The sequence below is a fragment of the Pungitius pungitius genome, chromosome 2, assembly GCF_949316345.1.
Source record: "Pungitius pungitius chromosome 2, fPunPun2.1, whole genome shotgun sequence".
In the NCBI taxonomy this organism is placed as follows: Eukaryota; Metazoa; Chordata; class Actinopteri; order Perciformes; family Gasterosteidae; genus Pungitius; species Pungitius pungitius.
This window is the reverse complement of record NC_084901.1, coordinates 11,284,272-11,312,227: the sequence shown is the minus strand read 5'-3', so window position 1 is coordinate 11,312,227 and position 27,956 is coordinate 11,284,272. Positions and strand designations below refer to the sequence as shown.

Here is a 27,956-nt window from a genome sequence, read left to right as displayed (position 1 = left end):
AACTATCTTGATGATTCACACAACTCACTCACAAATGGGGATCCAAATACTTTATTGTAGCTGAAGACCCTCATAGTATGACATCACAGCTTTGGTTGCACTCACTACAAGTACGACTCCTCCCAAAAGTCCTATTGATCCGGCCACAATAGAGATCATAGACACGTGCGCCGTCCCTGCAACGAGAGGCACACAGGTCAGTTAACTGGAGCCAGAGTTCATGTACAGACTTTGCACCATGACTATCCATACTGAAAACAAAACAACTTGTCAAAAAGATACAAATTGCTTTTACAAAATAGCATTACATTGTCCAAATATAGCTACAGATGCAGGTTGACGTGATCATGTAGTCTGCACTTCAACATTAACTCACAGTCAGAAGGGACTCCTTTCGTTCCCTTCCTGTTGAGGACCACCACAGGTCCAACAGACACAACAGCAGCTTGTTTCCCCTTTCTGCCTATCTGGCTCACGGACCTCTTGGTGCGCTGCTGGTTGGTACAATTCTAAGACAAAATGAGACCAGGTTAATTTTATGTTGCAGTATTGCCAACATTGATCAAAGTTTTAAGTCTCCCAATTGCAGTTAATGCCAGAGATTATGGGAAGAGCTGTGGCATTTTTGGTTGCAGCCCTTAATTATGAGAGATTTACACTGATGCGTATCTGTTGCAGTCCTGTTGAAAATATAGACCGAGGAAGGTGAACTTTAGACTGCATACAGCAGTAGCTTGAATGGATGGAAACTGGAACAGCTGAAACCATGTCAACATGGACTTGGCCGGTCTACTTCAGACCCTTCAGTTTACCTTTGAACAGTCCTTGACTTGTCCACACATGTTGGCCTGGCAGTGAATGTAGAGTGGCAGCCCTTTGGGCATGGTGAACATTTGAATGGAAAATCTGCTCATCTGTGCCAAGCCGTTAACAGAGAGCCAGCGAAACGTGTTGTCGACAGCACAGCTGCAGACAATGAAGATGAATTATGTTAGAAATGCCATTTTGCATCATTAAATTATCTACTGACCTGCTAAAGATAATTTCACATACGATATTTCCATGTTTAAATTAATAGTCTAACTGAACGAACCACAATCTTGTGTGAATTAAATACTTTACAAATTAAAATGAATGAAATGAGTATTATTTTTAATTTAATGAATATCTTCAGTGCAACATTTCCACCTACCTATGCTGAAGAAGAATAGCCTGGGCTGCATCATACGGGTCGGTGCTCTCAGTGGCCCAGCAAGACTCCACCTGCAGAAGCACATCTGAAGCAAAAGAGTTGTTGCTCTGCAGGGTGACCTGGAAGAACAGGGTGTCTTCAAGCTCCATGGTTACAACATCCCTGTAGCTAGAGGTGAAGGACTCATCGGTGTGCAGGGTCATAGTCAGGCCCAGCTGTAGTGAAGAGTTGAACTCCACCAAGGAGATGGAGGTGAGCCTATCACGACAGAAAGGATGTGCTCCCATTGTTTCATCTGTTATGCTGCTTAATCAAAATTCCAGCAGAGAGACAGAATATGAGGATGTTTCTCACCACTCCATGTCCACACTGACTTGAGCATTGCGAATATAATGCCGTGGGTAGACACACTTCCAAACAACTTTTAGATCCCGCCTGGTGATGGTGTGCTCTCTGGTCAAGGTCACAGTCAGAGTGTTTTGCAGGATGATGTGAGTTTTGTTCACCTGGACACACCCAGACACCTGATAAACTCACTTCTAAAAGTGGCAGGGGGAGCGTCCCCTCGATCATTTTAGCAATTCATAGTTCAAATGTCGTTTGATGACAATTGTGACATGCCGCCGATCTGAATCTCTGGTATAAGCTACCCAAGAGATGCATTGCTACTTCGAGAAATTATTTTAATTTGTCATGCTGTTCGAAAAAAAACCATCTCAATTACAGTGAACACAAGTCTCACTTGTTGCAGTTCATATAATAACATATTTAGTAGTTTGCTTAAACCCACTCAGTGACCACACATAATATGAAAATAAGACAAAAAAAAAAAAAAACTATTGCTTCTTAATGTCTCAATGTCATATGTACACACACACACACACACACATTTATGTTAAAATTACTTCAAGTAATAAGTGTCACCCTGCACGGAATCATTCACTCACCCGCCTTTGTGTTCCACACTCTGAGGCGTTTCGTGAGCTGTGGAAGTAGTAGAACACATCACTCTGATTTACAGTGCACCGGCCGTCGTTCAACCTCACGTCAACCTCTCCACCGATGTAAGAAGTCAGGTAAGGCTTCGCTATTCCAGCCACCATTTTATCCAGACACTGGCTGAAAAGCCCCTTTTCTGTCAGAGTCAAAGAATCACATGATTGAGGCAACAATACAGAAGTTGGTTGCCTTTTAAAAAAAAATGACACAAATGTAACTGAATGCTTAAGCCACAGTGCGAGCAGTTCCTCTGGTAACCACAAGATTCTGGCTTATATAGAACTCTTGTTTATTGGGGCTTTCACTCACTGCCAAACAAAATTCTCACTTCTTAGCAGATGAACAATCCTACTTCAACTACCCATATTTCAAGTTAGAGAACCCTTATTACTCTGGATTAAATGGACAAAACAGCCATTATCACTAAAAAGTAACAACGTTTACATATTGCCTTGATTTGAAGTAGTCAAACCAATAAGTCAACCAAGTTGTTTTTACAGGCCTAATAAAGAAGTCACAGTATCATATTCCTGGGGACCTAAACAGTTCTTTTAACGAATGTAAATACTAACAAGTTTCCACACCTTTCAAAAGGTGGCGTGTATTTCAAATATACATGTTAAAAAAAGAAGCTTACCGTTGCAAACTGGATGTGAAGCCACAGGAGGCTCCATGACTGCGCTCACGTCGTAGTAGCCATGTTGACACACACAGGTGTAGGAGCCCAGAGTGTTTATGCACAGAGAGTTAAGAGGACATAAAGTTTGCTTGGAGGAAGCACACAGATCTGGACCTGACCAACAAAGAGCCAAATAAGATTAATAGAAAGCACTGATGTTTGAAGTCCATCACAGACTAATCAGTCAAGCAAGTTCTCCATCACCTACCATTCCAGTAAATGACCCCATCCATGACAGTCACGTCGTCAGTCTTCAGGGAGTGAATGTAATCCAGCTGATCCTCAACAGACAGGGGTACGTCCCCTTCAGTTTCGGATGCATCATAAGACATAAACAGAACCACTGTTTTATCTGGATCGTCTGCAGGCTCAAAGGAGACCAGCTCAATGCGAACTGGCTGACTGAAGTCTTTCAAGAGCTCATGCATCTGAATGGATCAAACAAATCAAAAGTAGATTTTATTTGTACATGTTATTTTCAGTTCAATAACATACATTAAACAATGTAAAAAACATGTATAATACTGACAAGCAAATTATTCTTAAAATATATTCATGCAAAATTAGCAAAAAGTTATAAAATATAGTGATATTTAATTAGCACACAAAACAGTCATGTTTGTGGCGGCCTCTAGTGGTCAGGAATTAGAACTGGACATGCAGACCCTTTTTTCAGTTCTCTTCACCTTAGCTTTGTAAATATTTTCAATTTTAGCTCTTGGTTCGGACATGTCTTCCAGTAGATCCTCAGGCAGGGACCAGGGGACAATCATTGAGAGACCCAGAAGGGAGAAATCAAACTGCATTTCTACAAACACACAAATGGAAAACACAGTTATAGTATATAATGAAAGTTAAAGATCAAATCAAGGGTCTCACGATATCTCAAACCAAAAAGACTGACCTTCATCCAAAACATGTCCAGCAGCCCTGATCTGGAGGCCGAAGGAGGAATTTGGTGCCTCAAAATCCAGTTGTGAACGTTCTGACTCCCATTGTCCCCCACACTCCTCCCACACGTCAAGGAGGTACGTCTTTCCTTTCTCCACTCCTGGGAGATGCACCTCTGGGACATACACACGACTGCTCTGCATGGTGGGACCGTTCTCCACGGACAGCTCGTATAAAAAGGTGACAGCTGGCTGGTGGGTGCGTGATATCCACAGGGCGGTGGAGTCGTTTGTGCGATATCTGAGCTCAGACACACCGTAAGGTCCTGGATACACAGTATGTAAACAGTGATAAAATAGTTTGAGAGAAAACCTGACAGACACGTTTCCCGCAACAATGAAATTACTTTAACTTTGCATCACAGACAAAATAGGTTGCAGCACCTCAGCTGTTGGTTCGAATTGACAAAGACATAACGTAGCTTTCTCTATACAGATAATTACTAGTATCTCATCTACTTCTGCATTACCTGTGTGTGCTGTAACCACCTTTGAGCTCATGAGCACGTCATCTCCACACAGCGCATCCACCTTGGCTTGGTACTGTTGGCATGGCAGCAGCCCCCCCACAGTGGCACTGGTGAGGAGTGTGGGACCCTGCAGCACCTCCTCGTGGTAGACTCTGAACATGGAGATGGACGAGGTGTTCCTCACCTCCCAGCTTAGGGTGTAATTGTCAGGCCCAAACGATGTCTGACGTAACGCTTCGATGCTGGAGTCATCTGAAGTTTGGAGAGGGGATCATGTTAATCACTACATTATATTCAAGATCTGAGATTTACAGGAGCTGCTTGTTCTCTGAAATAGATACCACACACACACCTGATTAACAACCCCCTCTGCTACTTACCTGATCAATAGAGAAGTGCAATTGAATTGCCATTGGAGCAGTGTAGTTGGCAATATCAAATACCATTTTAGTGGTTATGAGTGTCACCATAAGCACTTATACTAAAGAAAATTGTACTTTTAAAAACACTATACTGAACAGTGGCCTTTACATGGAATGGGAAAAAAGGCTTACCTGAGTTCCCATCGTTCAGGACCATCTTGCTATAGCGGGACTCTATCCCAGCCTGACAAACCGTCTGCAAGCCAAATTTAACCTTGGTGCATGGCTCCAGATCAGACAAGACAAACTCAAAGTTGTCCTTGACCAAAAAGAGCACCTCCTCTGTGACATGGTCCACACCATTGAGGTAGAAGGCAGTCAGGAGGAAGAAGGAGAACTTCTCCGGGCAGTCCCAGGCCAGTGATATGCTGTGGCTGTTCCATGACGTCACCTCAAAGTTGTTTGGAAGGTCTGGGTCTGTCGGGAGGGCATTTTTAAGCTTAACTAAAATTCATTGTAAACCAAGAATTATAAACAAGCTGTGAACACAACTTCGACAATATCACTCTGTTCATTTTACTAAACGCAAGTTAAAATGAACAGTTGCAACATCCAGAATGCATTTGCATTCATTTGTAAATAAATAACAATCGCAGCATCGCGGTACCAAGTGCCGTGGGTTGGGAACCCCTGCTTTAGACACATAGCTAATGATTACTTGGTAAATATCTCTGTGTCACAATTTGTGAAATTACCAATATACATATTCCCAGTATTGATTAGAAAAAATAAGTTTGCGTTGTTTTTGTTCCACTTATTATTTATGGATGTCAGCTTATCTTTCCAAACATGACTGTACCGGTAATGGTAGAGATGCAGATGAGGGAGTTGGTGCCTTGAATCTCCACACACGGTACATAGGCACTGCAGGCATTCAAAGCTGTGAAGCGGTAGTGGTTGTTTGTCGTTTTGATGGTATCCGTGCCGAGAGCATTGAAGGAGCCCAGTTCAACGTAGTACAGGGTTACTGTGTGGCTGCTGCTGAATGCAGGGTGGTTCTCCCCCCAGGACACCAGCAACATAGATGGAGACCTGGACTCTAGCTTAACAGGGAGTCTCTTGGAGTGGCCTACGATGAGCAAAAAATAGTTTCCATCATACAAAGAAATATTAGTTTAGAATTATGCATTCGTGTTGACCTAATGACAAGTAGTGCAGCAGTAGAGGAAAGGTCATCTATCATTTGAGGACGATCTAGCGTCAGTCTGGTCAAAGTGCTTCAATATCATTTTCTGGACAGGCTGATAAAGAAGGACCAACATAAATATAAACATCCTTGAAACCATTTACATTTGGGTAACTAAGCCGCTTTTCTTTCTGACGAAGTTAAAAAATTGGATCAATACCTATTGCAACACCATCAGACTTGTGCAAAGTAAAATAAAAAAAAGACACCACACTTTAAATGCAAAAAAACCCCGATCTCACCAATAGCAAGGAAGAAGTCTTCATCCTGATGGAAGAATAATGTCCCATTTTCACATGCAAACACCTCGGTGGGACTCATTGATGCCAGTAAGTCCTGAAGAGAGAACAAGGGGTCGTCAAAGTTGGCAAAGAGATGGACTTCCATCTGCAATTGTATTCGTTGTACCAGATCTACCTTAGTTGCACTTGTTGGTTGCTCTACGGGTTTCTGCTGGCCTCTGACTATTGTGTACTTAGGACCTTACATGAGCACATTTAAGTCAAAATGTAATTACTGATTATAGGGTTAAAAACAATAATTCCAAGTTAAAAAGAGATGCTTACGCGGTGTGAATCTTAAAGTCCATGACTGAACATAGCCGCCGTACTGAAGCGTTAGCTTGTTTTCTACAGCTGGGGACACTGTTAGTGAGGTAACTTTACCCTCCCCCCTGATGGATTTCAGTGCCGTATCGTTGAGCCATACGTTTCCATTCTGCCTAAAAAGATGGAAAGTAATTAAACTGTGGTGCAATCCAATTTCCCACCTTAAAAGAGAATGGAAAATTCAAATCATATCCGTAGATCAGCTATTCACCAGATGGACAACATTTTAAAACTTAGATATTTTTCAGATGAATACCAGTCTGACTATGTTAGCACAGTTTGTCTAAGGTACATTTTACATTGTCCAAAATTATATGGTTCCATTGCACCTGGAATCTAGTATCTCCAGATACAGAATAACAATACTTGCCCAATTGATTAATTTACTTGGTAGAAATCAAGATGAAACAGTGGCATTGCAGTGTATTGCGGAGGACACTTTGAACACCTCAAACGCCTGTGAGAAGCTGCACTGTACTGTCAGCATCTGGCTGAAACACATTGGAAACTTCTCTGCATATTGTAGTTTTCATACCTTACAACAAATACAACATTACTTTTGAGACCTAGAGAAAGTGCCACCATAAGGAGTCGCTGACTTTATTCAGTATATTTTATAATAATTTCTTTTCTCCTGGGATAAGCAGACAGAAGTAAATAATTCTCTATAAAAATGTAAATTCCTGCAATGAGACAATTTTAAAGTGATATGTTTTAGCATCCAACCACGAGGTTTAGCCTCGATCTAAATTGAATTAATGCATGTATCTGAAAAAATAAACTATCCATAAAATCTGACCAGGAATGTTACACCATGTCTAAATTGGCAGACTTGTCAAAGTGAACGCAATTGTGTTTGTGTTAATGTAGTTTGATGAAAGGTTCCCTTCGAACATAAAGCCAAACATGCGTGGTTTCTTCCATATACCTTTCCAGAGCACCGCCTTCACTCATCCAGCAGATTGAGAAGGAAATGTCGTCACAACTTCCTGCAGGAAATATCAATAGCAATGTCTCCATGTAACAGCTTTATCTTAAGTCATGTGTTGGGATGCTACTTACCAAAAGATATCGTATGTGGCACCAGTATGAAAATGATTAACGACAGCTGCAGGGAATTCCTGAAAATATAAAATGGGATTAATCACTGAGCTCGAGAGCCATGTGCTATCAAACCAGGAGGCTACTTTTTTTTCTTTTTCTTACATTGTCGTCTTAATTCTTTCAAGAAAAGCTTCTGTTTTAAAGTGAGCGCTGCCTGGAAACGTCACACCACTAATGAGTCTCAGGTGTGCGTTGCCTTCACGCACCCACTCAAATTGACTTTCTATGTTGACATGGATTTACATTATCATGGTTATCAAAGCACTTTTCATTCACAGAAACATGTATTTGTTGAGATTAATACTACAAGATGGATTCAAAGTATATCATTTAGAAACACAACGGTATAAACCTGTCTCATTATTTTCTTAAATGGCGGTGTAGCTGAAGCGAGCTTTTATTACTCGCTGGGTCTCGTTGTCCCGCTAATTACAAGCACACCACCAGCCAATCACGGTAGGTGGCCTCAAAGGAGTGCTGGTCAGTCGGACTGCCGTTTCTGTTGCAGCTGGTATGCAGGAATGCTGCTGCATTGTTTCCGTCGGTCGTGCTGTTGAGGCGTTATATCAGCTGTAAAAAATGCAATATAGACATAGTTTGCTGCGCTGGCTCAACGTGTGCTTCACTTTACAGGCATAACGTGAACCACCGTAGAACCCCCAGTATATGCGCAAGCGCATTCGACTACCGTATACCAAGGGTCCCCAACCACCGGGCCGCAGATAAATAGAAAACCTTTTTTTTTAATGTAAAATATTTTATTTTGAAAAATTACCGGATTTCTCAAAATGACATGCACTTTTCCCTCTTAACACATTTCCCTCTTGAATCATCAGCGGATCTGTTGGTGAGTTTCGAAGTCCGGTAAAGTTAGCAAGATATTGACAGATTCAGACTTCACGGCTCAATAGCTCGTCAGCGAAACGACATTAAAACACAAACGACACCTCTCTGTAACCGTAGTGAGGTCGACTACCAACTACACCCCGAATTAACCTTCATTTTACCAGAACAGACGGCTCAGCGAGCTAAAGGAATCATTTTGTTTTTAAAATGCGGTCGCTTTCGAGGCAAGTGCGCAGGGACCGTCTGCAAAGTACAATGCGTAAAAAAATAACTAAAAGAAATATTCAATAACTCCAATGTTATGAATAGTAGCACCGCCAAAATCATGACATATGTCCATGAGCTTGTACTTGTTGTACTACACCCTTTACTTTGTTTGAAAATGGCTTTTCAGTATTTTATAAGAATATTTTTCAATATTTTTGCAAATACCAATCAATAGCTCCACTATTATAGAGGGTAGAGCCACCAAATTGATAGCATATGTACAAAACCATGTACTTGTTGTACTACACCCTGTACTTTGTTTGAAAAAGGCTTTTCAGTATTTTCTACGAATATTTTTCAATATTTATTGCAAATACCATTCAATAGCTCCACTGTTATAGAGGGTAGAGCCACCAATCTGATAGCATATGTCCAGGATCTTGTACTTGTTGTACTACACCCTTTACTTTGTCTGAAAATGGCTTTTCAGTATTTTAAAAGAATATTTTTCAATATTTATTGCAAATACAGTTCAATAGCTACACTATTATAAAGGGTAGAGCCACCAAACTGATAGCATATGTCCATGACCATGTACTTGTTGTACTACACCCTGTACTTTGTTTGAAAATAGCTTTTAAGTATTCTAAAAGAATATTTTTCAATATTTATTGCAAATACAGTTCAATAGCTCCACTATTATAAAGGGTAGAGCCACCAAACTGATAGCATATGTCTAGGATCTTGTACTTGTTGTACTACACCCTTTACTTTGTTTGAAAATGGCTTTTCAGTATTTTTAAAGAATATTTTTCCATTTTTATTGCAAATACCATTCAATAGCTCCACTATTATAGATGGTAGAGCCACCAAATTGAAAGCATATGAACATGAGCTTATACTTGTTGTACTACACCCTTTACTTTGTTTGAAAATGGCTTTTCAGTATTTTTAAAGAATATTTTTCAATATTTTTTGCAAATACTGTTCAATAGCTCCACTATTATAGATGGTATAGCCACCAAATTGAAAGCATATGAACATGAGCTTATACTTGTTGTACTACACCATTTACTTTGTTTAAAAATGGCTTTTCAGTAATTTCAAAGTATAAAACTCAATATTTTTGGCAAATAATGTCATGGACGATAGCACCACCAGAACCAGGCCATCAATAGTTTTTTTGATACAATTTAGATTATAATTTCTTTGAGTATAATCCAAATACATTCTATTGCAGTGTAGCTTCATTAAACTTCAAACAAAGATCACTCGATCCCATTTGATTTTCATAAAACATAATATTTGTTATGGAGCAGTTTTATAAATCAATATAAAGACTCAGACACACAATCTTATATTAACTAAAGGCTTCCTGAAAACACTCAACCCAGTTGTCATTAGTTAGTCTGCAAGTATCATTGATTTGATCAAACTACTGCAATTGTAAACCTATGTTTCATACTTTACGTTGGTTTTGACCAATACAAATATTAATACATATATTAAGATAAGAGCCATTGGAACTTATTCACTCGAATTATTTTAATTCAAAGAAATATTACATAACAATATAAACATATATTTTAGCTTGAACAACATTTTTATGACTTTAAACAGGTCTAAGGAATAAAAAAAAGTTACGCTATAAACAAATGTTCAATTCAGTTGCATATATTTTGCTGAACTAATTTTTTTTTTAATGTTTTTGTGCCTGACTTTTTTCTCAAAACTTTAGCTTGAGTCTGCCTTTCTATAGTATAGACTGGCTGTTACACAACAAACAATACCAAGGGGTGCCTTTGCTTGGTATTTCGACTGATGTCATTCCAAGGCACTGCGTGTGAAACCATCTTGAGCAGGTTTCACATTGAATCTACATGGGAATAAATACATTGAATGTGTTAAGAAAATGGCAACTTAAGGAAACCTGAAATGCATAAAGGCATTATAGCAATATTTGATTAATGTTATTCTTTGAAGCTCAGTCCAGGTTATTTACGGATTGTTCACAACTCAGATTATACCCTAATGTGTAGAAACATTTTCTCACCCAAACAACATGAACAGCAGGTTTGGGAAGGTCCTCATTTCCACAGCAGGAACAGATACAATTATATACAGCCATGTGCAAATGCCATGATTCTGGTGGCTCTACCATCTATAATAGTGGAGCTATTGAATGGTATTTGCAATAAAAATGGAAAAATATTCTTTAAAAATACTGAAAAGCCATTTTCAAACAAAGTAAAGGGTGTACTACAACAAGTACATGGTTATGGACATATGTTATCAATTTGGTGGCTCTACCCTCTATAACAGTGGAGCTATTGAATGGTATTTGCAAAAAATATTGAAAAATATTCTTACAAATTACTTAAAAGCTATTTTTAAATAAAGTAAATGGTGTAGTACAACAAGTACAAGCTCATGTTCATATGCTATCAATTTGGTGGCTCTACCATCTATAATAGTGGAGCGATTGAACAGTATTTGCAAAAAATATTGAAAAATATTCTTTAAAAATACTGAAAAGCCATTTTCAAACAAAGTAAAGGGTGTAGTACAACAAGTACAAGATCCTGGACATATGCTATCAGATTGGTGGCTCTACCATCTATAACAGTGGAGCTATTGAATGGTATTTGCAATAAATATTGAAAAATATTCTTAGAAATTACTTAAAAGCTATTTTTAAACAAAGTAAATGGTGTCGTACAACAAGTACAAGCTCATGTTCATATGCTATCAATGTGGTGGCTCTACCCTCTATAATAGTGGAGCTATTGAACAGTATTTGCAAAAAATATTGAAAAATATTCTTATAAAATGCTCAAAAGCTATTTTTAAACAAAGTAAAGCGTGTAGTACAACAAGTACAAGCTCATGTTCATATGCTTTTAATTTGGTGGCTCTCCCATCTATAATAGTGGAGCTATTGAACAGTATTTGCAAAAAATATTGAAAAATATTCTTATAAAATGCTCAAAAGCTATTTTTAAACAAAGTAAAGCGTGTAGTACAACAAGTACAAGCTCATGTTCATATGCTTTCAATTTGGTGGCTCTCCCATCTATAATAGTGGAGCTATTGAACAGTATTTGCAAAAAATATTGAAAAATATTCTTATAAAATACTCAAAAGCTATTTTTAGACAAAGTAAAGCGTGTAGTACAACAAGTACAAGCTCATGTTCATATGCTATCAATTTGGTGGCTCTACCCTCTATAATAGTGGAGCTATTGAACAGTATTTGCAAAAAATATTGAAAAATATTCTTATAAAATGCTCAAAAGCTATTTTTAAACAAAGTAAAGCGTGTAGTACAACAAGTACAAGCTCATGTTCATATGCTTTCAATTTGGTGGCTCTCCCATCTATAATAGTGGAGCTATTGAACAGTATTTGCAAAAAATATTGAAAAATATTCTTATAAAATACTCAAAAGCTATTTTTAGACAAAGTAAAGCGTGTAGTACAACAAGTATAAGCTCATGTTCATATGCTTTCAATTTGGTGGCTCTCCCATCTATAATAGTGGAGCTATTGAATGGTATTTGCAATAAAAATGGAAAAATATTCTTTAAAAATACTGAAAAGCCTTTTTCAAACAAGATACAAGTTGTAGTACAATGAGTACAAGCCCATGGACATATGTCATGGTTTTGGTGGTTCTAGCGTTTATAATAGGGAAGTTATTGAATTTTTCTGTAATATGTTTTTCCGCATTGCACTTTGCAGACGGTCCCTGCGCACTCGCCTCACGGTCCGCGCACTTGTCTCACGAGCGGCCACTCGTTAAGATCAATGTGAATTGTACAGCTTCTGCACTGGTCCGTGTTGGTCAAATTATACGTTATTTGGGTTGTAGCATGTTGTCGACATAACTACGGTTACAAGGAGGTGTCGTTTGTGTTTCATCGTCCTTTCGCTGATGAGCTATTGAACCGTGAAATCTGAATCTGTCAATATCTTGCTAACTTTACCGAACTAGTTTCGATTAGTTCTTGATTCTTATATTTCTTCTCAGCGAGCGCGTTTCCGTTGAAAATACGTTGAAAAGACGTCTATGGGTGACGTTAAGGAGACGTTGCAAATTGGTCAAAAAAGACGTTTGAAACGACGTTTACATTTAGACCACATTTCAACTTGATATTTAATACGGAAATGTCGCATCCTCTACTGTGTGCTATATCATTAATTTAGATGTTTACAAAGAAACGACGTCCACATTTGTTTAAGATGAAGTTAAACCGATCTTAAATCGGCTGCATCTCCCTCATCGTCACTCTTTACTTTTGTAAAGAGAAGTCAGAGTGCGTACATTACATTACATGTCATTTAGCTGACGCTTTTATCCAAAGCGACTTTCAATAAGTGCATTTCAACCATAAGCATACAAAACCAGAAGAACAAGTGCAATTTCCTCTGGCACCACCGTGTTCATTCAATTCAAATAATTATTTTAATTTGAAATATATTTATTTGATTTTGAATAGCCCAAAATCCCAGTCTGTACACATTCACCATCCTCTGTTCCAAAACCCTCACATGGGCACAGAATAAACTCCCAAAATCAATAAAAAATACCTTCACCTGAGGGAGAACTGCAGGAGTAGGTGTGTACGAATGATAGACTTGTACAGTATGTTCAATTCAGAAATGATTTAAATATTGAAATTAGTATTACCAGGTGTAAGGCAGGTCCACTGCTGGGACAACCACCATCAGATGTAACCACCATCCACAGAAACCTTTGAGGGAAAACACAAAGACTTCAGGAAAGAAGCAAAGTCGGTGCGATGGTTTATGATGACAGTATAATATGATAGGAGCAGGTCTGTTAGAACCTCATTTTCACATGTCTCAGAACCCTTGTGTGTAAAAGATTGTGTTCAAAGCCGCTACATAGATTTGGTCTTTACGCTCCATTATTTTTTAAGTCTAAGTGCAAGAAATAATAAAAAAAACCTTGCATACTAGATAGAATACATTTTGTTTACTTATTACATCCCAAACAAGATAACTACTCATCCGAAACTTATTACAATGCTGGAGTTCTTTGTATTACACATTATAACACGGGTTGATGAAATACAGCGTTCTGATTGGTTGAGATTGAGTCACGGGGGGTGCATTATTCAGCGATAATGTACAGTTGCTGTTCACATTGATCTGAGCGTTCCATATCACTGCGCACTCAAAGTAACGGGTTAGATTTTGCGCGACCTTTAGTTGACATTTGAGCTTTTAGGTCGGTAGTGATCGCCGGAAACCCCCTGGAAATCCCATAAATGATCTTTTTTGAGGCAATGCGAGCTTTCGCAACCAGACAATTAAGGTGGACGTCATGAGCGATGTGAATGAATGAGATGGTGCGGGACCCAATGCTGTTTACATGCACGTACGGGGACTATTTTTCCTCTGGACTGTTTTTGCCAACCAATTCATTAATTATTATGAAAATCTTAATGATAATATAGTCTCTTTCAACCTTATGTTACAACAGAACACTTCAAATTGCTGTATTTTGGCACATTGATGTCTCATCCACTTTTTAACCGATGAAATGAGGTCTTAGACGTTTAGACCTCATTTCAACGTTGACATTTTGCTTACCTGTAGCAGCACCACCTGGCCTCCTAACCTTTTCTGCCATTGCGTTTAACTCAGCAGATGCTTGAAAATGTCGAAGCTCGTTTAAAGTTTGCTAAACAGCATTTGGAGAAGCTAGTGAAATACTGAGAGAATATAGTCTGGTCAGATGAGAGTAAAAATGAACTCCTTGGATGCCATAGTACACGCCAAAATAGTGTGTACTAGTTCAAATGGCACCGCAGAAAACGCCATACCAACAAGTTGAAGTTTGGAGGTGGACATTGGTGAATATTGCATGTCAATAGCACCTTTTAAAAATTGTGTTCAATACTTATTTTGCTCGCTGTATGTGAATAAAAGGGAAAAAAGGGCTTTTAAATGGATGCTGATCATGCAGTGAGGAGATTCACATAATGCTACTCATTGCAATTATATTTTCTTCAATTAAACATCAGTAACTGACCAACCTGAAAGACGATTTACAAACTGTACCAACACATACTCTTTTGTGAAGCCTGCCGCGTTTTCCCTATTTACCTTGGGGGTAACATGTGATTTACATTAAGCAAAGGGAAGACGACTCGTCCTATATTAGTGGCCCCGCATCACAACGTCTCTGTCTACTGGACACCACTCAGCAAACAAACAGGGCAGCTTTTGTCCAATAAATCTTAACAAGCAACTAAATTGAAGTCACAAGCATGCACAGTCTGTGGAGAGTTTCAAGCTGGAGGGTAATGGGGGTTGGGGGGGGGACTCTGTATTTTCCTCTGCTGTACCATAATTCAAGTGAAATCGTGATCTGATCAGCAGGTCCTGGAGGAGAATAACAGTGTTTCAACGCAATATGGAGAGCTGTCACTGTTTGCTGCTGCTGTGCATGCTAAGTTTGGCCCTGTTCTCCAGAGAGGCAACAGGACATGATGACGACCTTGTCGGCTTCCTGAGGAGTATCCTTTCTGGGCTACAAGTGAGAGACGAGCATTTTACCATCAACAAAGTCTTTGGGATAAACTCACTCAGGGAGGTGGGACGCCCTGCGGCCGGCTCAATCTCTCAGCAAAGCAAAATCAAGCCAGTCAATTGGGAAACAAACGGGGCACCTGGACCCCTGGTGGTGACCAAAGACGGCCAGATCAAGGGGGTTACAGTGGACAAGGCCCATATTTTCTATGGGATACCGTATGCAGACCCCCCGGTTGGGGCTTACCGTTGGAAGCCCCCCAGACCCGTGAGTCCCTGGCCAGGGGTTTATGATGCCTCCTTCCCCAGGGCATCATGCATGCAGGCCTGCAGTGGACCCATGACTGAAGAGTGTCCTCGAATAGTAAGTAACACTGCCACTTCTCACTCGGTTGCATGTCGTTGTAAGGATTAATGTTAGGATAAATATATGGTTGCATTTTGTGTTAAGTGGGACAGTTTTACTGAGGGGGCGGAAAAAGGCCCTAGCACTGAAAACATGAAGATCAAAGTTATTGTTGATTTGGTTGATGGTTGAAGAAGTGACAGAGAAACCCATTTTTTTTTAGAGTATAAGCTAAAACACTTACCATATAGGGACCAAATTCTACACTCCAAAATGGTACACGTTTATTCCTATTGAGGTGGCGCACCCAATTTATGCTCCAATAGTGTTTCTCTCTGCCTGATTTATTTCCACATTGTGAGAGTCGCATGCACAATACCATCTCTTCCTGCAGCCGGAAGAAAAACATCTACAAAAAACGTCTAAAATATTACTATTTGCATTGGAGATTACTTTAGTAAAATTCAAAATACTCGTTATATAACATATCTAAAATGGGTTCGTTTTTCCAATTGTAAAATGTCTTGTGAAGTTGCCAACTATGTCTCTAATCAGTTGTGCTGGAAAACCGTCAACCTGCTAGTTTTATAATTTAACGTATTTTGGGAAGCTTAAATGTCTAAGGTTTTAAAAAAAATAGCTAATTTGAAGAGCTCTACACAGTTTGATCTGCTTCTATTTATTAAGAAATAACTGCCCACGAAGTAGTTATTTTGGTCTATTTAATAATTTCATATTTGTAGTCTCCCACAGAAGCAAGTTACAGTTAGCACTAAGTAAAATAGTTAACAAACTGAATGATTTTTCCTCTGATGTCCCAAAAAGGTGAGCGAGGACTGTCTCTACCTCAACGTCTTTGTCCCTCTGGATGTGGACTTCAGCTGTCCACTGGTGGCCCCTCTGCCCGTCATGGTGTGGATCCATGGTGGGGATTTCATCGCTGGCTCTGCCTCCAAGCCGCTGTATGACGGGCGCTTCCTCAGCAATGCCACCAAAAGTGTCGTTGTGAGTCTGGAGTATCGACTGGGTATGAACGTTCTCCTGTGATTTACTTTCATTCAAAATATTCCCCCGTAACATGTGTGTTAAAAGCATAAGACACAAAAATAACAACTGTATTTGCCAGTATTCTTTCCCTTAAAGCACTGGAGCTCTGTAGTTGGCTTGTCGTGGTGGATAGTGTTGTGGAGTGCCTACCTGCATGCACGCGGGCCTGTGTGCGTGCACGCGTGTGTGTATGTGTGTGAGAGTGTGTGACTGCATGTGCGCGTCAACGATCAAGCTTGTTGCCTGTAAACAGGAGCAGAGATGTGTGGACGGTATTTCGGAGCTCAGAGGAAATTAAGGTCTTGCTGGATTCTATTATTTCTGATCATGTGACTCTGTGCTTGATTTAAAAGGCGCTTTTGGGTTTCTCGTATCGGGCAAAGACGCCCACTCAGCTGTTGGGAATTATGGGATCTTGGATCAGCAGGCTGCTCTTCTTTGGGTCCAGCGCAGTATTGCAGTGTTTGGAGGAGATCCCAGCAAGGCAAGCAAGCAAGCACACACACACACACACACACACACACACACACACACACACGCACACGCACACCTTCGGAGTTATTTTATTTATATTTTATTTTGTGCCACGGGATTACAGGGAGTAATACTGATTGCAGTTCCATTTTTGCTCCAAAGCAAACATACAAAAAAAAAAGAAATCTAAACTTGTATAATATGCAGTGGGGGAATGATGATTTAAGGAGTCTTGAGGCCAAAGTAAAGAAGCTATTCTGAAGAATGGGGCTATGACAGCGGACACTTTTGTAAGCCTGCAATTATCACCTCTAATTATCAAACAGCGTTACAACTTGAAAAAAGAAAAAAAGTTTATTTTGGGCTATTTTATGTTCCCAAAATCTATCTATTTATCTGCCATCAGACATCAACTTGTATTTAGAGAATTCCAACATTTTAAAGGGTTATTTTTGGTATTTTTAATCTATATCCTAGGCATCTTATTGTGTCCAAGTGACTGATGGGGACAACCTCTTTCTGAAACTGGTCCAGTATTGAGGGAGAAAGTAAATAGATGAGGGGAATTTAGCTTTGCTTGATTCACAGAATCAATCAACTCAACCGTATGCTCAGGAGAAGTGCTTTTTGCAGCCACTGACAGGCTTGGATTGTAATTATAAGTGTCTGACAACATTGCCAAGACTCTTGGCTGTTTATTTTCTGTGTCATCAGGTGACAATATTTGGGGAGAGTGCAGGTGCTCAGTCAGTAAGTCTTCACCTGATGATCCAGAGCAGCAAGCCCCTGTTCAAACAGGCCGTCCTGCAAAGCCTCCCATTCTCTATCCCCCTGAAGAGCAGGTGAGGAACCAGTGACTGGGAATTTGACACTTGTTACTGATGCGTGCCTCGCTTTTTTTTTTTTTGAGATACCATCAGTGTGATTTTTTTTTTTAATGATTTTCTGCTTCTCTCTCCCAGACACGACGCATTGAAGCTGGGGAAAGACTTTGCCAAACAGACAAACTGCTCTGTGAGCGACATCGTCTGCCTGCTGTCTCTCGCTCCTCAGGCCGTCCTGGCCGCCCAGATGAAAACAAGTAGGGGGCCGTGAACACAGGCCCACGCTTGCCAAATTTAGAGCGACGCTCTTGGGCTGCCCAGGCAGATACACAAGACCGCAGGATAGTGTGTCATTTATCTGCTAAAGATGATGATAGAACGCATTGGTTGCGTAACAAATCATAAAAACGGAGGAACAGTTGGCCTCCAAAGGGGCAATTAGTAGGACTTGTCTGCCTCATAGCACCAAATGATTGTAATATGTCTGCAGGGCTGACAAGGATATTGATCAGCATCACTGACTGTGTGATTAGGTCATCTTCTGCGGTTTTCTGCTTCTCTGAACTCACTTTCAGGCCCAAATATCTTGAACGAAAACACATCTGTGAACGAGACATTTTAGCTATGATTTTATCTATTTAAATTTCATTCATCCAGCCGGAAAAGTTAAGATACAAGGCAGAAGCCGTTTTACGTTAAAAAGGACATGCAAATGCCTTAAAGGCAATACAATACAGGATATACCAGCAATACCAATAACTATTTTTACATTTTTACATCTAGTGCTATGATCACTCGTATGAAAGAATAAAATACTGGAGATAAGGCATGCAGCTTGCACAAAAACATATATGCAATTAAGAGGTACGAGCATGTTTTCCTGCATGGGTGAGTGTGCATTTGTTCCAAAATGTAAATCAGTGTGATATCCTGCATACAGGCTTTTGAGCAGTGATTCATTCTCATGCATGTAAATCATGATGGCTTGAGGAAAGTCTCAGGATAATTATTGTAGCGTTTAGCATGGCGATGTTTACCTCTTTACTTTGTCTCTTAATGATTTCCCTGAGGGCAGTGTACTTTCAATCTTACCGATATGACTTGTGATCTCAGGTTCCAAGGTTGTGAACCCGTTCAGGTTCCTTGAGGTCTTTGAGACGTGGGGTCCTTTTATCGATGGGGAGTTCATAAAAGAGCAAGCTGTCACTGCATTCCTGAAGGGCCACTGGCAGAAGGAGAAGCCAGTGCTGCTGGGTAAAAGACTCACTCACACACACAGACAGACAGACATGAACATAGAGTATAAGAAAAGTGGAACCATAAAAGATGCCTCAAATACTGCTGAGCATGTAACTGAGTACAGTTTGTCAGAGTGTGGCATGACATCGAGAATAGAAGGTTCATAAGACAGTGAAGCAGTACTGGTAAACCCCTTTGCCCCTAATACGACTTCAATTGTCTGATTTTACAATTACCATCAGTTCATGATGGCGGCACTGTGGCTTCTCATTGGTTCTCGTTAAAACTGTTTTTTTTTCCCCTAAGATAAGATGGCAAATATAACAAACCTGAAGGCAGAGTACTTGCTTGAAGGGAAACTAAACAGCCTCCTGCATCAAAGGCAAAATCTGAAGGACAAATTCCTGCTGATATAAGACTGCATACAGTCTTTTCAACTTGTGACAATCAGAACACTTGAAAGGGAATGACAAAAAGCTCCCTGGCTACCTGTTAGCTCTGATACAGGCTCTGTTCTCTGTCCTACAGGTACGACTTCAGAAGAGGGGGTGATCTTTGCGTACGGAGTCTTCAATAAGCCGGTCTCCGCATTGGAGAGCGCTGTCTACGTCACCGCCATCTTTAAACAACACGCACTGCGGATCCTGCACAAGTACCTGCCCCTGTACAGGGATGCTGACCGCAGGGGTATGCTAGCTCAGGTAAGAAGTCTTTTCATTTGCAGCTGATTTAAAGCCCCAACACATTTTTAATCCAAACTCAGTTTAGTCAGTGGCCCTATGACTCAAACCACAATGTCCTTTTTCCACTTTTTCCAAAATGCAGTCAAAATTAGTAAATACACTACATTTACTGTTTCTTCCAACATAGGTTTACTCCATTTTTAGGGTAATCTAGTTAGATTTAGGCAATTAAACTACTTAGGTTAGGACAAATTACAATAAGTACGCGTGTTACAATTAGCAATGTAACAAAGTTAGCCTACATTTCAAAGTTGGGTAAATTAATTCTCCTTGGTAACAGTCCTGTGTTTGTTTGGATCTTGCTCTTGTTCTGCTGGTGTGGGCTTGAGTTGCACACTGCTGCTTTCAAAAACTATTGTTGTTTGAATTAATTAATGAGGGACGTCATAGGTCACGGGCGGCCCTTACGGCCAGCTAGGGTAGAGCAGTGAGTGCATGAGAGGTGAAAAAAACACCATAAAGTTCCATATGAAGACATTAAAAAAAAAGGTTTATTCTGTCGGAGCACAGCAAACTCAGGGATTCTGTTTCCAGTTAAACATAATTATCCAAAAAAACAACTGAAAGCGTCCCGAAGGAGATAACAAGCTCTTATTTCACCCAACAAACGTCACCCTGCTTAGTCCTTGTGGCCAGCCCCTTCTTCCAAATCCTCCCCTTAAGTCCGGCTTTCATCAGGTGGCCTAAACACTTACACCTGTGGCGATGCCTTCTGGGAGCTGTAGTCAATCTGCGGGTGCCATTTTTGTAGGGCGCAGTTGTCCTTTAAAGGGGAAGTAGCACCCATCTACCGCTTGGCCCCATGTGATGCCACAATATACAATATAGTTAAAGCTATGTGCTGAGCTAATTAAAGTGTTGCTCAGACTAACTGTCTGCACATATCTCAAAATGACTCTTTGTAGCATTTAAATAGCCATGTGACCTGTGGTTTTCAATATTGACTGTCAACAAATTACTTTTTTAAATTTTGGATCGTCGTTAGTCAATCTTTTGGTCAATACACAACTTTGGTCTTGAGTAAACAATCGCAACATTTATTCCAACACGAAGAAAAGCCGTAAATAACACTTTTGGATAATGTTATTGTTGTCAACCTAACTGGCTACTCAGTGTAATATAATTATATATAATACATATGCAGGTGCTTCATGTCCCTCACTCCTGTAGCTCTCCCCGATGTTTCAAGTAGAAAGCGTGAAAAGCTGGATATGTCGTTAGCATGAGCGCATCTAGCCAAACCTTCCTGGTGTAGTCTCTAGAAACTTCGCACCAGTCTTTTGTCTTATTATCAGCTCAGGTTGATCTTCAGCTCTTTTACCTTCATCTAAAATGGCTCTTGTAGGAGAGATTTTACTGAGTTATGGTTGGTTTTTCTAAGAGTGCAGCGAGTGCTCGCACTCTGCTGTTTCTCCCTGAAAAGGACCCGCAAGCTCGTAGCCAAACCGCTTCGGCCCCGAGCTGAATCTACAGACATTATATTTTACACATATAACTAGGTACACTCCATATTTCAAAAACCCAAATATTTAACATTTGTATAATTTGTTATTTGTTATAATTATTCTTAGATCTTTTTGTTGCTCAAGGAGGGGCGCTCGGAGTGGCCCACATCCAGCTGAGTGTCGTGTTGGGTGCTAATCAACTAATGCTGACTTTCCTCTTGCATGGCTGTAGACTCCTTGTCTTGATTATCATTCATCTATATCACAGTGGATTGTGTTTAGTTTTTTCTTTTACAGCGACACAAAAGGAGAGGAAAACCTTTAGTAGTTTTCTCTCAGGTTTTTACCAAAAGTGCAAGGCAGCGGCCTCAGGGGGGCACAGGGGGATAGGAGGGGACCCCCCTGGACATGATTAGTAATCAGTCACAGCCTACCGTGCACAAAGTACAACTGCAGGTTATCACAAACGTCCTGCATCGCTTCGGAAAAAGGCATTTCTCCAGAGTATCCGTGAGGTCAGCACAAATGTTGCAGAGCTTGGTTGTGTTGGGAAACTGTGGAAAGTTTCTTCATGTGATTAAAACATGTAGCCATGTCAAAATCATCTTGATTTCATTTGTAGTGAGGAAGTGTTTGGTCCCCCTTATTTAATATAAAAGTAACTGTGTTGTGAAAAAGTGCAGCTAGTTTATTGAGGGACAGATAAAAGCCGACATGAGGGAGAATGATGCTGAAAGGAGATTGTGATGTGCCAAATTGATAGAGAGCACCTTTCTCTGTTATCGTAGGGTCCGACTGATTGGTGCAGATGCTCAAAACACAGAAATCAGCGTGAGCAATCCCAACATTAATAAAAAAACAAGCAATGATTCTGATTATTGCTAAAACCACATGAATGTATATAACATTACTGTTCCATCGGATCAAGCTTTCCTAACCTACCACCTTACAGTGGAAGACTGAATCTATGCTTTCAGGTTTGTAAACATACACAAAAGGCATGGCAGTCTGCAGTATTCACTGTTGATAACCAGACACAAATAGGCATGCCTGCTACCTTGATAAAAGATTTTCAGGAGACTGAAGGGTCATTGTCAAGGACACAAAAACGTCTGCATGTCCTTTGTTACTAACAACTCTTATTTAAGCTTACTGACAAAATATAAAGTTCAGAGAGAAATCTGCAGCTCCTACTGTAAAAGGCAGCTTTTGATCAAACTAAGGCAAATATGCAACTGATTAATAACATTCCTTCTGATGTGGCTTTGTCTCTGCATTGCTAGCTATATACGGTGGCAGTGTCAGGCAACTGTCTACCACTCAATAGCTTGCTTTTTTTTTGACAGTAGTGGGCAGTACAGCAGATGGGCAGATTCAGTCACTAAGACCGCACACAGTGTGTACCAGCCACGGAATAAAAGCCTGTTGCTATTCATGAAGTCGTTATTTGTCTAGTGCAGTACTGAACAGAAACATTACAAATAGGGAATATTTTCTCTTTAAATAAAGAAAAAAATGAAGACTCAGTCTGCCACACACACGCATTACATGCATCAGTAAGCACCCATTTGGAGGCGGGCGGCCCTGCACAGGTCGATTTCCCACCCAGCAGGAGCTCGCTGTGTGGCAGGGACACAGCTGTATGGCTTCGAATACGATCATTCTCTTTTGCTGATGGGATTAGTTTCTGATTTAAAACCGACATATTTCAGTGAGAACAGGGTAATTCTGAGTGTGGATACTCTTTAACCAAAGAGCCATCAGCATGGCCCATTAACTTGAGTGAAAGTTCAGCATTATCACCATCCTACCGCAGTCAATGTTCTTCTCAAACCCAGTTCTCATGATTTGTCCACAGAGGGAGCTCCAGCTCCAGATTTTTCTCAGTCTGGAGCCAAAACACACCATTTCCCCTCCATAATGTGTATAACATAAACATGTGATATCAACTGGAGGCTCTAGTCGTCTCTTTCCCTGACAAGCATTAATATGGTTGTGTTGCCAATTCTAAATTTATGTTTTTGCAGCCTACATTTCCAGGAGTCTTACCTAGCTACAGAGCATAGAGATCCATTTGTAAAATGCAGACTTTGCTTATCCGGATGTGGAGGGTAAGTTGTAGATCACATGAGGGCCCCTGTGAACAGCCCTACCTGCTGTGAAGTGAGATGAGCCTCTTGACTTAAAAATCAAAGATGTTGATTATTATTACAAATGACAAGGTGCCCCTAGGTAGTGTCTAGCCTGTATTTGTTTTAGCAATTTGTCCTAAATCCTGAAGTGCCAACCAACTCTCATTATAAACCATATCTTTAATATTGGCACATGTTTAAAAGCTGCAGTTAATCCAAATTTGAGGGTTTTGAGTTTTTTTCCAGTGTTGAAATGAGAGAGTTGGCTCAGCAGAGGTTTAATATTCACTTGCAGTTCACAGTGCGGTAGACCGTAAACTCACAACTAAAGGCTTTAGCACCCACACACACATCTCTTCATAAAGGGACCCCTCCAGAGGACTGGGGGGGATCGCCACACATTTCAACCAGTCTGTCCCAGAGGAGGCTGATGTGCAAAGCTCACAGCTACATTACATTACATGTCATTTAGCTGACGCTTTTATCCAAAGCGACTTACAATAAGTGCATTTCCACATAGAGATACAAACTCAGAAGAACAAGTAACAAGAAAGTACAATTTGTCAAATAAACAGTTTCAAAACATGTTATAGAAAAGTGCCATTATAAGTACAGTTTAAGTGCTACCATTTGTTAGTGCTACGGTTTGCTAGTGTTTTAGTCAAGGTAGAGTTTAAAAAGATGTGTCTTGAATTTTTGGCAGAAGATGTAGAGGCTCTCTGCAGTCCTGATGTCATCGGAGAGCTCATTCCACCATCTGGGAGCCAGGACAGCAAAGAGTCGTGATCCCGCCGAGTCCCGCTTTTCTCTCAGAGAGGGAGGAACAAGCAGCTTGGCAGATGCAGATTGAAGTGTGCGGGTTGGGATGTAGGGTTTCACCATGTCCTGGATGTAGACTGGTCCCGATCCGTTCACAGCATGGTACGTCAGTACCAATGTTTTGAACTGGATGCGGGCAGCCACTGGTAACCAATGAAGAGAACGGAGAAGTGGTGTGGGAGTATTTCAGAAGGTTGAAGACCAGTCGAGCTTCTGCATTCTGGATGAGCTACAGAGGTCGAATGGTAGTAGCAGGGAGACCTGCCAGCAGAGAGTTGCAGTAGTCAAAGCGGGAGATGACAAGCGCCTGAATCACTACCTGCGCCGCCTTCTGAGTGAGAAGGGGTCGTATTCTCCTGATGTTGTAGAGCGTGTATCTACAGGATCGTGTCGTCGCTGCGATGTTAGGCGTCAGGGAGAGTTGGGAGTTGAGTGTCACATGAGGTTCCTGGCACTCTGAGTGGGCGTTAACACGGAGTCGCCGAAGTTAACAGTCAGGTCCTGAGTGGGAGAGTTTTTTCCGGGGAAGAAAAGTAGTTCGGTCTTGTCGGGGTTGATCTTCAGGTGATGAGCGGACATCCACTGAGATGTCAGTCAGACATGCAGAGATCCGTGCCGCCACCTGAGTGTCCGAGTCGGGGAAGGAGAGAATTAGTTGGGTTCAAGTCCAGAACTCAGAATATAACCCTACACGGCTGCGCTGACCACTCCCCCGTTGTTAGGAAACAACAAGTTGATTACCCTCAGCCAAAACTCGTCCAAATGCAAAGCGACGAGCACTTTGCCACACTAATCAGTGAACAACAACAACAACTAGCAGTCAAGTTAGCTTAAAACAAGAAACGGTAACAGATAAAGCAAGTAGCAGTCAAGTTTCACTTAAAGACAGCAGAAGCAACAGCAAGTTTAGCAGACTAGCTTGGTTAAAGAAAAGATACTCAATCTGATTTCAAGTCTCCTGGATGTCTGTAGATCTGGTAGAAGAGATGCACACTTTTATAGTGGTAGCTAGCTGCACTTTTATAAGTTATTAGCTACACTTTTATAAGTTGTGTTAAGCATTTTTAAAACTCTTTCACTTTGATGCAAACTAAAATTGCCCCTCTTTTTATCCAAAAACACCACTCATCAACAATGAGAATGGAGTTTCTTGGTCCTTAACTCTCTTTTTGAAATTGCCAACAACTTTATTATCATTGTTGACGGAATCATTGCTCGTCAGGTGTGTGTTAAAAGCTTCTCTCGTGTGAGATTCATTGAGAACCAGAAGATCGATTCCTGCGAGGCTGCTATCATTGCCATGGAGCTGCTGAAGAGGTTCTGTCTGGCTGATTGTCTTCAAACTTGTTCATGTACCTCAGAGAGAACGCCACATGGATTAGCTGATTGAGTTGATGCAAACTGGTGCAGGCTTTTGGGGAATTAGCATAAAGATCTATTTACTTGTAGACCTCTGAAAGTACAGAGGAGAACTTGAGTACCCTATCGGGTTGTTTTTTCGGTGAAAAATTAAAGAGATACAGAGCAGAGCATTATTAGCAACTGGAATTCTAGTCCATTTAATTTTCTAATTAATTAGGGCATTGTGTCACTGTTTTGACCTCAGTAAATAATGAAATGCTGATTTTCATTCATTTGAAGAAATGTCAACATTAATGTGTTTCATCAATGTACAGTACAGTGCAGATACTGTTTTAACACCACAAACCTTCATAGAATAATGTAAATGTAGTACACTTAATGACAACCCTTCAGCGGTAGAACATGCTAAAATGTGTTCCCACATGCCCCACAAATCCATCAATGTGTGTGTGTGTGTGCGTGTGTGTATGTGTGTGTGTAACAGACACCTGGGTGTAAGAATAGACAAATTAAATATATATGTGTGCGTGTGTGTCTGTCCATCAGCTCCCTACAGTCAGCCTGGTTGTTTGTGGGTGTGAGATGTGGGGCTGTGTGGGCGCAGGTTACATGCTGCCACAAAAGACACACTGGTTTCCAGGTAACAGGCAGAAGAAGATGGTCTAGCTTCATACTCTTTATGCATGCTTTCAGCTGAGAAGGAACAACAGTTTGTGCTGCTTCTTTGTAGGTCTTGTGGTAATCAGTGCGATTCATTTCCTCTTCTAAAAAAAGACGTTGTAAACTGGAAGATACGCTGAGAATCTTCAACGGTGCAAAGCCATTGTTGACTGATCAACTGAGCCTAGCCACTAGCATGGCTGAAGTTCATTCAATTAATTTGAAATATTTTAAAATGTCTGACCATTTCTTTTTGTTTCTTGGGTTTCCTCAGATTGTCACGGACTACGTCTTCCTTTGTCCATCCAGGAGCTCGGCACGTGCCGGCACAGCAACTGGCAGCCAAGTGTGGATGTACACGTTTGACCACGTAGCATCAGACCCTCGCGTGTGGTCCGGCCTGACTTTCTGCTATGAGCACGCCTGTCACGGCGCCGAGCTGCCCTTTCTCTTTGGCTCTGCTTCGGTGGCCAACTTCACGCTGTCATTATCAGAGAAGCTTCTGTCCAATCGGATGCTGTGTTACTGGGGCGCCTTTGCACACACTGGTGACCCTTCCTCACGGGCCCAACAGACAACTTTCTGCCACCAGCAGCGTCTGCCAGTTTGGCCGCGCTATGCCGACACCAGCAGCTGGCTAGTCATGAACCTGACGGTGCGTTCACATGCACAAGTGGGAACCAGAGACCATATATGTGACTTCTGGGACCATCTTGGCATCTATTATTGAGAGGTAGTGGTGTAACGGATTATTGTCGGACCACACAGATCCGTGGTTTTATTACACAGTTTACCTTGTGTAATATAAAGTTTTACTGATTGTGTTATCGGCCACATCTAGTAAACCATAGCGTTATTATGTGTTCACATCTGGTCTCGTAAAATGTAGTTTTAGTGGGAGATTTTTTCTTAGCTACATAGATTGTTAGATGTTACATTAAAACTACTAATGACAAGATTTGTTTTAATCAATGAAAATATAAATCATCATTTTATTTGTGTGCCTCCTTTGAAATAACATTTTTCTTTAACAACGTAAAAGGATAACATTAAGAATTATCCTATCCTCTCTTCAAAAGAACAAATGTCCTTATTAATCTAAAAAATATGAACTTTCTGTTATCTTCTATTGTTCACCAGTAGGTTGTGCCTCTCCGGTCAGAGCCACAAAGATACCCTTAATCATAAAGTACGTCCCATTCAACCTGAACACGAGTTTACAGTGACTACCACCTCCAAGCCTCAAAAGCTTTAAAATGTGGTGTGAATATAGAGGCATCTGTTGGCACAATTTATCAAAATAAATTTGCCAAAAAGTAGTGTAACTTAGACTTGAGAAAAGGGTCAGTTTTCAACAGCAAGTAAAAAAAGCAAGTAAAATGAATTGAGGTGGAGGTGAACTGTGTGTTTCTGTTCAACTTCAATTGTATGTATTGATGTAAACCTCCTGTATGCGGCAGGTGCGGGTCTAATTGTCCAAATACTCATAACTAACTGATTTTATTTTAGGTCTCAATCCCAGAGCTCATGTCTAACATGCAATATTCTTGTGCATAATGTATGTCCAAGGTAAGATGTGTTTTATTAAAATGCTTAATTTCTCATCAGTGGAACTTTTATTGAAAGGCAGATTTAGGGGTA

At 40.6% G+C, this 27,956-nt stretch overlaps 2 protein-coding genes across 5 annotated transcripts; one reads left to right on the top strand and one right to left on the bottom strand.

The window, feature by feature from the left end:
• Positions 1-11: 11 nt before the first annotated feature.
• Positions 12-13,469, bottom strand: LOC119211022 (uncharacterized). 3 transcript variants are annotated; one of them, XM_037461612.2, is made up of 19 exons: positions 13,354-13,469; positions 7,963-8,180; positions 7,569-7,627; positions 6,465-6,619; positions 6,316-6,380; positions 6,141-6,234; positions 5,512-5,781; positions 4,845-5,129; positions 4,291-4,542; positions 3,775-4,086; positions 3,557-3,678; positions 3,079-3,298; positions 2,829-2,984; positions 2,140-2,327; positions 1,547-1,698; positions 1,193-1,450; positions 813-966; positions 377-509; positions 12-176 (listed from the first exon to the last, which is right to left on the bottom strand). In XM_037461612.2, the coding sequence occupies exons 2-19, from the start codon at positions 7,969-7,971 to the stop codon at positions 52-54; spliced, it is 3,009 nt and encodes a 1,002-aa protein (XP_037317509.2). In that variant the 5' UTR covers positions 7,972-8,180; positions 13,354-13,469; the 3' UTR covers positions 12-51. The 3 variants fall into 3 exon arrangements, with proteins under 3 accessions (XP_037317509.2, XP_037317510.2, XP_037317508.2); XM_037461613.2 differs by lacking the exon at positions 13,354-13,469 and adding an exon at positions 7,435-7,495 and having other exon boundaries at positions 7,963-8,328; XM_037461611.2 differs by lacking the exons at positions 7,963-8,180; positions 13,354-13,469 and adding exons at positions 7,435-7,495; positions 7,713-7,925.
• On the top strand, positions 8,407-27,956 carry LOC119211027 (cAMP-regulated D2 protein). Of its 2 annotated transcripts, none has more exons than XM_037461628.2 (9): positions 8,407-8,457; positions 15,075-15,588; positions 16,396-16,597; positions 16,971-17,101; positions 17,806-17,933; positions 18,054-18,172; positions 19,029-19,169; positions 19,683-19,855; positions 26,590-27,956. In XM_037461628.2, exons 2-9 carry the CDS (start codon positions 15,109-15,111, stop codon positions 27,043-27,045), a joined length of 1,830 nt encoding a protein of 609 aa, XP_037317525.2. In that variant the 5' UTR covers positions 8,407-8,457; positions 15,075-15,108; the 3' UTR covers positions 27,046-27,956. The 2 variants fall into 2 exon arrangements, with proteins under 2 accessions (XP_037317525.2, XP_037317526.2); XM_037461629.2 differs by having other exon boundaries at positions 15,072-15,588.

Bases quoted from the DNA above. Each gene is read 5' to 3' on its own strand.
- LOC119211022 (XM_037461611.2), bottom strand. The intron at 4,087-4,290 runs GTAATGCAGAAG...CTGTGTATCCAG, and splicing joins GGTGGTTACAGCACACACAG to GACCTTACGGTGTGTCTGAG. The intron at 2,328-2,828 runs GTAAGCTTCTTT...TGACTCTGACAG, and splicing joins TTCACATCCAGTTTGCAACG to AAAAGGGGCTTTTCAGCCAG.
- LOC119211027 (XM_037461628.2), top strand. From the start codon at position 15,109: ATGGAGAGCTGTCACTGTTTGCTGCTGCTGTGCATGCTAAGTTTGGCC. The intron at 15,589-16,395 runs GTAAGTAACACT...TGTCCCAAAAAG, and splicing joins CTGAAGAGTGTCCTCGAATA to GTGAGCGAGGACTGTCTCTA. The intron at 19,170-19,682 runs GTAAAAGACTCA...TCTGTCCTACAG, and splicing joins GGAGAAGCCAGTGCTGCTGG to GTACGACTTCAGAAGAGGGG.